This window comes from Protomyctophum parallelum (assembly GCF_964188405.1).
Source record: "Protomyctophum parallelum genome assembly, chromosome: 22".
In the NCBI taxonomy this organism is placed as follows: Eukaryota; Metazoa; Chordata; class Actinopteri; order Myctophiformes; family Myctophidae; genus Protomyctophum; species Protomyctophum parallelum.
This window is the reverse complement of record NC_139714.1, coordinates 35,924,357-35,939,531: the sequence shown is the minus strand read 5'-3', so window position 1 is coordinate 35,939,531 and position 15,175 is coordinate 35,924,357. Positions and strand designations below refer to the sequence as shown.

The 15,175-nt window shown below is 46.5% G+C and overlaps 2 protein-coding genes across 3 annotated transcripts in view; one reads left to right on the top strand and one right to left on the bottom strand.

The window, feature by feature from the left end:
- osbpl8 (oxysterol binding protein-like 8) overlaps window positions 1-13,195 on the bottom strand; it is a gene marked incomplete at its 5' end in the record, with an annotated part of 166,617 nt that extends 153,422 nt beyond the window's left edge. For both annotated transcript variants that reach the window (XR_014568794.1, XM_083757795.1), the window contains one exon: window positions 12,880-13,195. The remainder of the gene's footprint in view (window positions 1-12,879) is intronic.
- zdhhc17 (zDHHC palmitoyltransferase 17) overlaps window positions 500-15,175 on the top strand; it is a gene marked incomplete at its 5' end in the record, with an annotated part of 60,001 nt that continues 45,325 nt past the window's right edge. Inside the window, one exon of the mRNA XM_083757403.1 lies at window positions 500-532. Coding sequence (XP_083613529.1) covers window positions 500-532 — 33 coding nt within the window. The remainder of the gene's footprint in view (window positions 533-15,175) is intronic.

The window sequence follows — 15,175 nt, the reverse complement described above, 5'->3', positions numbered from 1 at the left end:
GGAGTGTGACTGTGACAGGTGAGTCAGTATAGGATACAACAGTATGTCCTCCCGGTGGGGGCTCCTCACTGACAGGTGAGTCAGTATAGGATACAACAGTATGTCCTCCCGGTGGGGGCTCCTCACTGACAGGTGAGTCAGTATAGGATACAACAGTATGTCCTCCCGGTGGGGGCTCCTCACTGACAGGTGAGTCAGTATAGGATACAACAGTATGTCCTCCCGGTGGGGGCTCCTCACTGACAGGTGAGTCAGTATAGGATACAACAGTATGTCCTCCCGGTGGGGGCTCCTCACTGACAGGTGAGTCAGTATAGGATACAACAGTATGTCCTCCCGGTGGGGGCTCCTCACTGACAGGTGAGTCAGTATAGGATACAACAGTATGTCCTCCCGGTGGGGGCTCCTCACTGACAGGTGAGTCAGTATAGGATACAACAGTATGTCCTCCCGGTGGGGGCTCCTCACTGACAGGTGAGTCAGTATAGGATACAACAGAATGTCCCTCCCGGTGGAGGCTCCTCACTGGCAGGTGAGTCAGTATAGGATACAACAGTATGTCCTCCCGGTGGGGGCTCCTCACTGGCAGGTGAGTCAGGAGGATACAACAGAATGTCCCTCCCGGTGGGGGCTCCTCACTGGCAGGTGAGTCAGGAGGATACAACAGTACGTCCTCCCGATGGGGGCTCCTCACTGGCAGGTGAGTCAGGAGGATACAACGGCAGTGACAACACAGAAATGTGTGAGGGGAGGAATCAATTGGCATAAAGACTCTTGTTTCTTTGTTTTAACCTGTACAGCAGGTTGTTGTAATAATGTGCTTTATAATTTAAATAAAGTTTGAGAGTTGAGAGACTATATTGGGGAGAAAAGGGGGGTAAAAAAAGAATTGGCTACGTCAAATAATAAAAAATCCACCCACCTCATCCACAAGCCAAAGGTTAAGCCTTTAGACTTAGTTCCATTCAGGCCGAAGTGACAGGAGTCACAGGACACAATCAAAAATAATGAACTACTTCTCCAATTGGGTCCTACAATAGAATTCTGCTCCTGTGACTCAAGAGAAGTGATTATTTTTATTGTGTTAAGTTATAGCAGTAGATTTAAATGTCTTTAGGCAGAGTGAGCAGTCTGGAAATGTACTATGCCTTCCCAGCAGAACAGTGCATGTAACTATTTAATTACAACTGCCTCTGATTCTATTCAGCTCCAGTCATTTAACTCCTAGGTCATCCGGACTGAAAAAAAGTCATTTATGCAAGTTCAGGGAATGAACATCCCAAAATGGAAACAATGGGTCCGTAGTGCAGGTGACAAGAGACTGTTGGCGTATGTCACTCTCCCTTTTCCCCAGCTTCGGGCTAAATCCACATAGATTACTAGAGCTTCTGCTTTTACCATGTGGTAACAGTTTACCATGTGCAACACCGTCCTGTGAGAAATGACACAGTCTGCTTTTTGAGTGGAAAGAATTGCTTATTTGAGCAATGTATAGTCCTACTAGAACAGAACAGAAGTGGATTCCCTCATCAGATTTTCAATGCTTTTTCCCCACAGGGGTCAGCCGTAGAGCTGGGCAATATATATTTATTATATTTGTGATATGAGACTAGGACGTTTGTTGGTGACAGGTATAGAGAGCTTGATTGTTTGATTGTTCTTTTTAAGATTTGTTTTTGATCGCCTTTATTGATAGTATCAAGTGGAGATTGACAGGAAAGAGGGAGAGAGAGCGGTCCGGGAGAGACATGCAGCAAAGGTCGTCATGAACGGGACTCGAACACGCAACGTGCTGTCAGGCCAGAGCCTATATGTGGCATGACGCGCCTGGACCACTAGGCCAGCGGGCGCCCGGTTGTTATGGTTTTCAACTGAATCAATTTACAATTTACAATTTAGGCATTTAGCAGACGCTCTTAATCCAGAGCGACTTACAATAATCAAGAACAAAAGCATGGGAAATACATCACAAAAGCATTTATCATAAAACATGCGTAAGCTAAGAAAGTAACAGTGGAATATCTATATTATGAGACTATACATATAAACTATATATATATACTACTATGCTATACATATGTACTATGGCGTGCTATGACTACATACAATGCAATTATCGTGCCGTCTACATAACATGCTATAAGTCTGTATCAGATGCTATCTAAGTCTACAGAAATGCTATCTAAGGGGGTAGGGTAAGTGCTATGGACCATGATGGAGTCTAAAAAGGTGGGTTTTCAGACTACGGCGGAAGATTGGGAGTGATGCTGCAGTTCTGACTGCAATGGGAAGTGCATTCCACAGTTTTGGATCAATGGTCACACCATTCACAAACGGGTCACGTGGTGTTGGGTGCTACGGCAGTCAGTGTCAGGTAGTAAAAGTTCACCGCGTTTCATGGACGATAGGAGAGGGGGTAAATGGGGGAAGTCCAACTTTGCTGACCGCAATCGCTTTAAGGACGCAAATGCAACATCATGCTACCTGTAGCTATTTGCACTTACAAAATAGCAGACGGGAGAATGAAACTTGCAGGACACTGCCAAAGACACCAGGAGCTGCCAGCCAGCAAACTGGTGCAGTCAGTGGGCACTGGTCACGAGGACATCCCATACTAACATATGTGTGGATGTACTCAAGACACATGCAGGAGCGCAAAGCATCAAGGAGATGGCCGGATGTATGGAGAACCGGGATGACTGGAAGCGACAACGGAGGGCTGGTCTGAGGACCACCTAGAGAGAGAACTCCAGCTCAATGGAGGGCTCGTCTGAGGACCACCTAGAGAGAGAACTCCAGCTCAAGCGCACATAGTAGCTCGGCTTGACACAGACTATGGAACACTGTGTGTGTGGAGTAATGACAGACTGTCAGGTTTACCATGTCTGTTAATAAACCTCCAGCATCGTGGCTATTTTTCTTCTTTTTCATTTTTTTTTTGGAATGTCAAAACAGCAACATGAATACAGCTTCCTGGCAACACATTTCTACTGATGGTAACCAGAGATACAAAAGTGGGTGGAAACGGCCTGGACCATGGCTCAGCGGTCCAGGCACCTTGGCTGGTATAAATCCAGTCTGGCAGTGTGCCGCGGGTTCGACTCCCGATCCCGACGGCCTTTACTGCATGTCTCCCCCCCCCCCCATCTCTCTCCCCATTTCCTGTCAGCCTACTGTCCGTCCCTCCATAAAATAAAGGTGAAAGCCACAAAAAAAAACATAAAAAAAAAAAAAAGAAGTGGGTGGAAACTAAAAATAAAACCATAAACTCTGCATTTATTTTCCCCCTGGTCATTTTCAGAGTCCTGCTCTGCTCTGGACTGGAGTGGACCTGGCTTTAAAATGGATTACACTTACAGTATCAGAAGGCTGCCACAAGAAGTCATCCTCAATTGTGCCCTACCCTGTCATCATACTTGACGTGTTTTTGAGCCGTGCCTCCTCCGCTCCATTACGCAGCTATACTGTATGTGTGTCCCTATACGTATGTACAGTATGTATGTACAGTATGCGTGTCCCTGTGTCTGTCTGTCCGAGCACGGAAAGCTGCAACATGGTAACTCTGTCATTTATCGACGCGGGAAGGCTCGCCGGAACCAGGCAGGCCCCCTGGGCGCGTTCATGGGGGTCTGGATGTTCCGGAAAACTGTCATTTCTCAAAGTTTTTTTTCCAAATATAATCAAAGTACAGTACAGTACAGTACAGTACAGTACAGTACAGTACAGTACAGTACAGTACAGTACAGTACAGTACAGTACAGTACAGTACAGTACAGTACAGTACAGTACAGTACAAAAGAAATGTCAAACGATACCTTGCCAATTTGTCAAGTATATAACTGATTTGAGTATTTGAGTTTATTAATAGTTTTTATCATGTGAATTTGTTTTTGTATTTTTAATTTAGTTTTTCCTGTTTTAATGTGAATTTTTACTTGTACATCTGTATTGTATTTGTGTTATTTAGGACCCCAGGAAGACTAGAGGCTCTTTCATGTGTCTCTAATGGGGATCCTTTAATAAACATAAGCATAAACAGTACAGTACAGTACAGTACAGTACAGTACAGTACAGTACAGTACAGTACAGTACAGTACAGTACAGTACAGTACAGTACAGTACAGTACAGTACAGTACAGTAACTATAACAATAAATGTATAGTTGCACCACACTCAGTTCACACAGGTGTTTAGCTTGAGATGCCAACTTCAACTGAGGTTGGATGAAGAAATAAATCACCCTGTGTGTAAAGCTAAAGCTCAAATGATAGTATAGCAAACGCTGCATCCAACTAGATTTTCACTTACCTACTGTGCAGCCAGCAACATAAATTATATAATAGAGACTTAATTATTTTAACAACATAATCCTTTGGCTAGCTTTGGTATTTTAAGCATAATGTTATACTTTAGCTATAGCAGATCTACAAGCTCTTTGATCTACTAGAGCAAAATGAAAATGTGCCTCAAATCTTTGAAAATATATTCTTTCAGGGTGAACCTTTCTTCTTGGGGGGTCCCTGGAACAACATATTTTCAGATGGGGGGGGTCGGACGCCTATCAGCCTACATATAATCTTTGGGGTCCTTGACTGATATAGAAACATACGTATTTAAGAAAACCCTCAGGATTTAGAAAACATTTTTTAAATGTCAGGCCTAAATGGGTTAAATTAGCAACGCGGGCCAGCCTTCCACTGCCTGGGTGATGTCATCGGGTGTGAAATGTGAGATAACCACCATATCTTTGGGCACATTTGGTGCTTTTTAGGACAAAATGCATCCAGTCACTCTCAAATAGCCAAAAGTGTCCCACAGCTGTCTACACAGTACTCTAATGATGCATAAGCCTTAGCATTTTAACAAGCCTATTAACAAACATGATATAATGAGTTGCAAGCTCTGTGCTCTATAAATACTCCTAGGCACAGAAGATAACCTGACCAAAAGAATGATCAATTTATCATTTACCATACTTCTGAAAATCTGATCCGATTAAATATGACTATAGAGCACCGAAGTCTGACGTCACTTTCAGTAGAGGGCGTCTGTCCCCAGGTTCATGTATTTGTTTAGTTGCATTGAAATCCCCATTGAGGCGATTTTAGATCGCCTCATATAACAACTGTGTTTGAAAAATAAACATGTCACCCCGGCCGCTTCACTCATATGGATATGAAGAATCAACTGACTGAGAGAAAACGCTAATGTTACTGCTGCTGAAATAGTTAGATTTTCACTAGAAGCAGACTGTATCATATATGAGTGACTGACTGTTGCAAACGATACAGAGACACCTCCCTGACAATAACGCCGAGACAGCTTGTTTATTTTTGGACCACAACGCTTATAGTAGACGATATTAAGATCACCCCATGTTATTCTCCATAGAGAAATCACTTCCGCGAACCAGGGGAATCGTCGGGATGAGCGAGTTACGTCAGGACTTCGGTGCTCTATACTGCTTCTCTAGCATGGCACTAACCAACCCACAATACTGGCGTAATACAACAGCTAATACAAAATGTTATACTTTCAAATTAAATCACACTGACTTACAACACTTTGTGGTAAATGACTAACTAAATCATACCTTGCATTTTTTGTCGAAACGTCAGTAATAAAATAAAGTTGGCGGCATCGTAGCTACGAGTTGTGCGACTAAAATGCACCAATAAGTCTACTGTCTCTGTCTCTTAACACTAGGAAGTCTGAGCAGCCGTTCTGACCGAATTTGAGATTTCAATGTTTATTTTCTCAGCCCATGGAGTCCAGAGAAAGTTCCCCTTGCATGACTTTGTCTAAATATTCGATTGAAATCATCTCTGTTTTTTTCCCCATTTGAAACGTTTTGTAAATATGATTTTAGGCATATATCTCTTACTCAGTCTGACTATATCGGCCCATTCGACCGCTCTCCCCCTTTATCCCTCCACCCCCGCACCACTCGTTCACACCTCTGGAGCTGGAGACGTCATTGTTGCCTACACGCACTCACTTTTATTTTTTATTTTCTTCCCTCTCTTATGAATACATTATTATACACCCAATGAAAATGTACACTTCACGGATTATATATTTGGAATTAGGACAATCGGTAGAAAATTGGCCGAGAATAGCACAATAGCACATTAATTGTTGCCTAAATGTATACCACTTTTCTGAAAATGGTTAATCTGCAAGCTGCCCCATTTCCTTTTCAACTTGATATGTTTCGTAGAGAGGGCATACACAAGCCAGAATTCCGTAGTTTACATGAGCAAAAAATAAGCGAGTTATGTAAAGAGGGGTGGAGGGAAAAAGGCGATTATTTGGCACAATCAATCAAATATATATTAATTACATTGCGTAGCCTATAATGTTTCCCCCTCTATATAATAGAGGGGGACAATATATAACTCTAATGTCGTATTTCGTCATGTATGTGAACTATATGCTGCTTGTAATACTGTTGGTCAAAGTAACTAGTAGTTGGACAGGCTAAATATAACTGTCCCCCTTTCTCCCCCTCTCGTCTTTTGTTTGCGCTGCTTGATAATGGTGTTAATGGTGATTCCCCGACATTTCCTTTTCACTTGATATCGTTTCGTAGAGAGCGCCTACACAACCGATTTATATACCAAATGAAAGCCCCAATTCCATAGTTTACATGGTATTTTGAATCTTTTTAAATGAGCAAAAAATGAGCGAGTTATGATTGAAAGAAAGTGGAGAAAAAAAAAGAACACAAACAGAAGGCATTCTTGTTGTTGTTGTTCAATCCTGCATTCCATGTCCAACGAATTAAATCATATACGTTTGGCTGATTAATTAACTTGGAATTTGTTTATTATTTTGATAAGATAATAGGAATAGGAATACAATGATTATTATCATTGTTATTATTATTATTATTGAATGCTCGGTTACGACCCGACATTTACTTTCCATGAAGCGAGAACGCTTGCCGATGCGCGCGATACAAAATAAAGTGTTTGAAATAATTCCAACCAGATAGACCTCCCGAACCGCTAAATGTTTTGTCAGTCAAAAGAACAGTTCTTTCTGCAAGCGACGTGGAACGTATGTAGGCATGCTGCTGTGGATTAATTTGTTCTGGCATATAGGCTCAATATCGCCAGCTCTTTGTCAGTCAAAACTTTCCTTTTTCTCTCTCTCTCCCTCTCAGGAAAGCATGTAAATGTCTATTTAGTGTGCAAGGCTTACATCCGGTCGTGTATCTGTCTGTATGCGCCGATTTCCATACACAATACATACACGATCCGTATCCTCTCCTCACCGGATGTTGAATTCACAGTGCTAACGGCCGACAAATGCGATGTTTTTTATTAATTAAACTGATATAACAACATAACGTGGCTAATAATTGTTTATTTGGAATGTACTTTGGCTGGTAATTTAGGTAGATATAACGCGACTCACTTGTATAAGTAATTTACCGCGGACAGACCGCATTTAATGCAATACATTGGCTTTAGTAATGTTGTTAGCTTATAATATTAGCAACTGTAAGCTAACGGCTGGAGGACTACGGACAATCCGGTCAATAACATCATTACACTTAAACATTAATACAATTATGTCATGTTTACATGCCTAGTCAAGCAGTCTGTACATCACGTGGGGTCAGATATATTAATTACATCGATAACACACGAGAAAAGACAAGTGATCTTTGCTCTTCTGGAAGAAAAAAAAAGGACAACAAAAGGCAGCAACGCGACACTCTTCCATGGCTATGTTGCAATATAGTAACGGGCAACGGCAAAATAAATATTTTTCACATGTATTATTAGTTTTATACATTTTAGGAGTGAAAACATGTGTTAAGAAACATATTATGATTTAATTCGTTGGAAATGGGATGCAGGCTTGAACAATGTCTTCTCCAGCTGGAGAGGGACGATCAGTGGGGGAGAGAGTGGCCAATCAAATCGCACCAAAAACACGGTCCCCCTGACCGTGAGCCGACTGAGTAGTAGTGAAATTTTTTCAGACTTCGTAGTGTTAATGCACGTACAGTAACTCGAGAACCGCTCGCCACACGCGCTCCACACCACCGTTAGGGGGTGCAGTGGCCGGCGTCGAGTCGGTCGGATCCACGGTTGTCCAGAACCACCCCAAAAGGTCTCTAGACAGGACTTCTGCCCCGGGGTCCATATAGCCTGTGGAGCTGGTCTGTTCATTCTGACGTATGCATTGACTCTATATTTGGGCATGCCTGACAAAGAATATATATATATATATATATATATATATGGGCATAAAATATCAGACATAATATCTGGGTGGGATATTGCAATTTCCAACTTGCATCACTCCAAGTAGGCCAGTGCACCAACGGGCACCGCTGTAGAGGCCCCAATGGGCACCGCTCTAGAGGCCCCAATGGGCACCGCTCTAGAGGCCCCAACCCCTAACCCCTTAGATAGCATTTCTGTTGGCTTAGATAGCATTTGACACAGACTTATAGCATGTTATGTAGACAGCACTATAATTGTATTGTATATAGTTATAGCACGCCATAGTACATATGTATAGCATAGTAGTAAATATGTATAGTTTATATGTATAGTGTATGTATAGTTTCATTATATAGATATTCCACTGTTACTTTCTTAGCTTACGCATGTTTCATGATATTGATAAATGCTTTTATGTGATGTATTCCCATGCTTTTGTTCTTGCTTAAATGTAAGTCGCTCTGGATTAAGAGCGTCTGCTAAATGCCTAAATTGTAAAATTGTAAATTGTAACGGGCACCGCTGTAGAGGCCCCAACGGGCACCGCTGTAGAGGCCCCAACGGGCACCGCTGTAGAGGCCCCAACGGGCACCGCTCTAGAGGCCCCAACGGGCACCGCTCTAGAGGCCCCAACGGGCACCGCTCTAGAGGCTCCAACGGGCACCGCTCTAGAGGCCCCAACGGGCACCGCTCTAGAGGCCCCAACGGGCACCGCTCTAGAGGCCCCAACGGGCACCGCTGTAGAGGCCCCAACGGGCACCGCTCTAGAGGCCCCAACGGGCACCGCTGTAGAGGCCCCAACGGGCACCGCTCTAGAGGCCCCAACGGGCACCGCTGTAGAGGCCCCAACGGGCACCGCTCTAGAGGCCCCAACGGGCACCGCTCTAGAGGCCCCAACGGGCACCGCTCTAGAGGCCCCAACGGGGCACCGCTCTAGAGGCCCCAACGGGCACCGCTCTAGAGGCCCCAACGGGCACCGCTCTAGAGGCCCCAACGGGCACCGCTGTAGAGGCCCCAACGGGCACCGCTCTAGAGGCCCCAATGGGCACCGCTGTAGAGGCCCCAACGGGCACCGCTCTAGAGGCCCCAACGGGCACCGCTCTAGAGGCCCCAACGGGCACCGCTCTAGAGGCCCCAACAGGCACCGCTGTAGAGGCCCCAACGGGCACCGCTCTAGAGGCCCCAACGGGCACCGCTCTAGAGGCCCCAACGGGCACCGCTCTAGAGGCCCCAACGGGGCACCACTCTAGAGGCCCCAACGGGCACCGCTCTAGAGGCCCCAACGGGCACCGCTCTAGAGGCCCCAACAGGCACCGCTCTAGAGGCCCCAACGGGCACCGCTCTAGAGGCCCCAACGGGCACCGCTCTAGAGGCCCCAACGGGCACCGCTCTAGAGGCCCCAACGGGCACCGCTCTAGAGGCCCCAACAGGCACCGCTCTAGAGGCCCCAACGGGCACCGCTCTAGAGGCCCCAACGGGGCACCGCTCTAGAGGCCCCAACGGGCACCGCTCTAGAGGCCCCAACGGGCACCGCTCTAGAGGCCCCAACGGGCACCGCTCTAGAGGCCCCAACGGGGCACCGCTCTAGAGGCCCCAACGGGCACCGCTGTAGAGGCCCCCCAACGGGCACCGCTCTAGAGGCCCCAACGGGCACCGCTCTAGAGGCCCCAACGGGCACCGCTCTAGAGGCCCCAACGGGCACCGCTCTAGAGGCCCCAACGGGCACCGCTCTAGAGGCCCCAACGGGGCACCGCTCTAGAGGCCCCAGCGGGCACGGCTCTAGAGGCCCCAACGGGCACCGCTCTAGAGGCCCCCCAACAGGCACCGCTCTAGAGGCCCCAACGGGCACCGCTCTAGAGGCCCCAACGGGCACCGCTCTAGAGGCCCCAACGGGCACCGCTCTAGAGGCCCCAACGGGCACCGCTCTAGAGGCCCCAACGGGCACCGCTCTAGAGGCCCCAACGGGCACCGCTGTAGAGGCCCCAACGGGCACCGCTCTAGAGGCCCCAACGGGCACCGCTCTAGAGGCCCCTACTGGCACCGCTGTAGAGGCCCCTACTGGCACCGCTAGAGGCCCCAACGGGCACCGCTCTAGAGGCCCCAACAGGCACCGCTCTAGAGGCCCCAACGGGCACCGCTCTAGAGGCCCCAACGGGCACCGCTCTAGAGGCCCCAACAGGCACCGCTCTAGAGGCCCCAACGGGCACCGCTCTAGAGGCCCCAACGGGGCACCGCTCTAGAGGCCCCAACGGGCACCGCTGTAGAGGCCCCAACGGGCACCGCTCTAGAGGCCCCAACGGGCACCGCTCTAGAGGCCCCTACTGGCACCGCTGTAGAGGCCCCTACTGGCACCGCTAGAGGCCCCAACGGGCACCGCTCTAGAGGCCCCAACAGGCACCGCTCTAGAGGCCCCAACGGGCACCGCTCTAGAGGCCCCAACGGGCACCGCTCTAGAGGCCCCAACAGGCACCGCTCTAGAGGCCCCAACGGGGCACCGCTCTAGAGGCCCCAACGGGCACCGCTCTAGAGGCCCCAACGGGCACCGCTCTAGAGGCCCCAACGGGCACCGCTCTAGAGGCCCCAACGGGCACCGCTCTAGAGGCCCCAACGGGCACCGCTCTAGAGGCCCCAACGGGCACCGCTCTAGAGGCCCCAACAGGCACCGCTCTAGAGGCCCCAACGGGCACCGCTCTAGAGGCCCCAACGGGCACCGCTCTAGAGGCCCCAACGGGGCACCGCTCTAGAGGCCCCAACGGGCACCGCTCTAGAGGCCCCAACGGGCACCGCTCTAGAGGCCCCATCGGGCACCGCTCTAGAGGCCCCAACGGGGCACCGCTCTAGAGGCCCCAACGGGCACCGCTCTAGAGGCCCCAACGGGGCACCGCTCTAGAGGCTCCAACGGGCACCGCTCTAGAGGCCCCAACGGGCACCGCTCTAGTATCTGTAAATGACCACTAACCTCGATAGCTGCGCTGCGAGGCGCGGCAGGGCCTGCATGCTGTGCTAAATCTTCTTTGCAGTGACCGTAGTGTACAGTAATGGGAGGAGGTACAGTATACGCGGTGTACTGTACTGTACACATGGATCGATGCAGCCCTGAGCTAATCCACGCAGCCGGACAGTCACGCATTCAAATGAAGCAATCTAGAGATGCTACCGTAACCATACCACCATCACATGCAGGCAGTGCATTAACGAGCATTAAGCTATATGGGAAGGAACAGATGGAAACTCCATTTGACTGGCAAATGACCTCTCTCTGTCTCCCTGCTCTGCTGTGAGCGACCCTGGGCAGTGCAGTCAGAGCCTCACAGGAATGTTTCCTTGCATGGAATGGAAACAAGACCTGGAGGATTGCACATCATTCACATGCAAATGTTTTAGAGAATGGAAAATATGTAAATATTTTTTTTTAAATTGACCGGACCATTCTGACCGGGCATCCATTTTGGTGTCAGCATCATGTTATGCTTTAGCTATTTAAAAATAGCAGATCTACAAGCTCATATCGCGCCACCGAGTGGCGCGATACGAGCTTGTAGGTCTGCTATTTTTGAAAAATCTAAGAGCGACTGACATTTTTAGAATCTGATCTCAGGTCAGAATGGGTTCATCAGACCAGTGTGTGTCCGGCGGAAACCTCGTATGAATCTGATCTCAGGTCAGAATGGGTTTAACAGGCAAAGACAATAAAATGGCATAGCAATTGAGCAAATGGCACAACGAGCTTTTTTTTTAAGCGACCAGACAACTATGTTTTTTTTTTTACTTTTTTTTTAGTTATTTTCCCTCCATGTTATTTGTTATGGTTTGCTATAATTCATTAGCAACAGAGCCACGCCACTGTACAGTAACACGGCTAGCTTCATGTTTCTCTTCTGCTCACTCTAGTCAAGTGAAAGTCGTAACATGGCACGTCTGTGCTGACATGTGACACTGACATGCAACAGGATGTGTAGGGAGGAAGCTTCCAAACTACAGATCTCTGGTGTGACAACAAGCAATAACAAACAAACAGTGTATCTGCTCCTACTTATCATAGGAGCATAAATAATACATATAATCATATATAATCTGTACTATAGTCTTGTATCTCAGTCAGTATACACCTGAATAACTACACGTGGAGTAAAGTAGAACATGTTGCCAACATACATGATTAACCTTTGAGAGAGATTATTAGATTCCAATAAAGGTGTGTGTCACAGTGTGTGTGTGTGTGTGTGTGTGTGTGTGTGTGTGTGTGGGGGGGGGGGGTGATCATTAATTAAATCTCCCTGGCTAGACATATCATTACATAATAGTGCTGACATTGCAGAGTAGTCAATGTAATCAACTGTATCGCATGAGACAGAGCGCTGTTAGCAGGCATGCTAGCTACTATAGTAGCTACAATGTAACAACAACAGTCACTACACACTGCCTGGCACATACAGTAGCAACCGCTTCAAAGGCAATAACATTGTTTGTTTGATTGAGATTACAGTACATTTCAAGCACAAAAAACTGTTAACAGTGAGTGGACGACACCATAAAGCATTACACTTGTTTACAAGAGGGTCCACCATTTTCAATTCATCATAACATTTAGAGACGCACACATACAACAGGTATGGTTACATATAATTCCACCCACCTGTGCTTCTTCACGCGGGGGGGGGGGGGGGGGGGGGAGGGTTATTTATCCCGGGTTTGCAGATCAGTTCTTCGGCCACGGAAGGAAGGAGGACTCGGTGTCAGTTGACTGTCTTGTCTGTGATGATGTGTCAGTGTCGCTGCATACTCCTCCTCAGCTGACTGCGTTCGTCTCCTTCTCCTCCTCCTCCGTTTGGGTCAACATTTAAGAGTCCAGCCTTCTAATATTTACATGTATGCGTTTGACCACATTGCTCGCTATATAAAGCTATACTGGTGTTTTCATAACTACAGTTCGCTTCGCTCAGCCTCATTAGGAGGCAGACTGTAGACTACTGTCTTCGGTTCGGACGGTTGGTTGAATGGAAGGTGGATGGGTGGTGGGGGGGGGAGGGTGTCCCCTCCTCCTCCTCCTCCTCCTCCTCGACAACAATCGCCTCTGCTTCCAATTTTCCATCTCGGTGATCATCTAGAATGCCTGGCCCTGCTCTGGCTGGCTCATAGGGGGGGGGGGGGGGTGCACATCTCTGGTTTGATTGTGTTTGTCTTGACAACAATACATACAATAAACATATCATGTTACGGTATGGGGGGGGGGGATTGTATGTTATTTTTGTGTCTCTTTGTGTGTGTGTGTGTGTGTGTGTGTGTGTGTGTGTGTGTGTGTGTGTGTGTGTGTGTGTGTGTGTGTGTGTGTGTGTGTGTGTGTGTGTGTGTGTGTGTGTGTGTGTGTGTGTGTGCGCGTGACTGCGTGTGTCATGTGTTCTCAATTTAAAAACAAGGCTGCTTATAGCTGCTATATTAATTATACTTAATTCATATTAAATAATGTAATGTATTGTTCTTACAAGGTGGCTTTTACTTTCGTAGATATGGAAATATATAAAAATGGATCAAATACTAATACATGATAGACACTATATAGTCGTTCTTGATTATTGATCCAAGGCCTGCTACTAAACTAACTGTAACACGTTATAAAGCTATTTAGTGTTGCAGAGGCGACACCCAGCGGTCAAACAGAGGAACTGTTTAGATAGAATCTTCGAGGCACAGAGCTGTGATAAAGGGTATCAAAATGGAACATTTTCCATTCCAGTGGAATGGAAAATAGTTTTTACTTTCTTTATATGATGATTTCCTGTTTTTCATTTGTACGTTCTTTAAATGTTCTGATTAATTACAATTTACAATTTAAAATGTAGGCATTTAGCAGACGCTCTTAATCCAGAGCGACTTACATTTAAGCAAGAACAAAAGCATGGGAATACATCACATACAAGTATTTATCATGAAACATGCGTAAGCTAAGAAAGTAACAGTGGAATATCTATATAATGAAACTATACATACACTATACATATAAACTATACATATTTACTACTATGCTATACATATGTACTATGGCGTGCTATGACTATATACAATACAATTATAGTGCCGTCTACATAACATTGAAAATGCAGGTCCAGGACTCTGATGTAAACAAGTCTTAGTGCTGTTCACAGTTTGTATATCAATTGACTAACTTGGTACAGTACATAGAAATTGATTTTTTTTAAGACTTTTGTTGATTTTGTTTTTCCACTTAAATACAAACGTATGCCAATCCATTAAAAAAAATGGCAAAAAATATATATGATGCAAGTGGCATCGTAGTAGCAAAAACAGCCGATCTACAAGCTCAAAATGTGTCGCAGTGGGACGCGTTTTGAGCTTGTAGATCGGCTATTTTCTTCTACGACAGAAATATGCAATGTAGGCCCCTCTGGAGTCCGAGTAAGTGTGCAAATATAGTGGCCCTCTCCATCGTCAAAGTTGTCCACCCCTGCTCCAAATCCTATCATTATAAATCCTATCATTACAAATCCTATCATTTATAAAGCCCTCAAAAGCCAAGAGTTGAACATAGAGAAGAGTCCCAGGGCTTAAAGTTCTCAGTCCTGGGGACTGATTTCAGGCCTGCGGATTTCATAGGGGTCATTTAATGAGATCAGTGCAGATTTGCAAAAAATCATGTTCAGTCTTGGGATTTTTGGGGGCTTTAAGCCCTGAGAGTCCCCTCAGTCAGCTGGTCCCGACGCTTAACAAACCATCAGCCAACAATAACCAGCCTCAGGACAGCAACATCATTCCACAACAAATCCTACCCGACCAAATTATTAATCAACAGAAACAAAAATACGAAAACCTTTGTCTCAAAACAACAACAAACCCAAAGTAAACTTTAATTGCTATCTGGCCCTAAATAGACAATACAGGTGGCAAAGTCAGAGAAACCTTAACCCATTCTGACC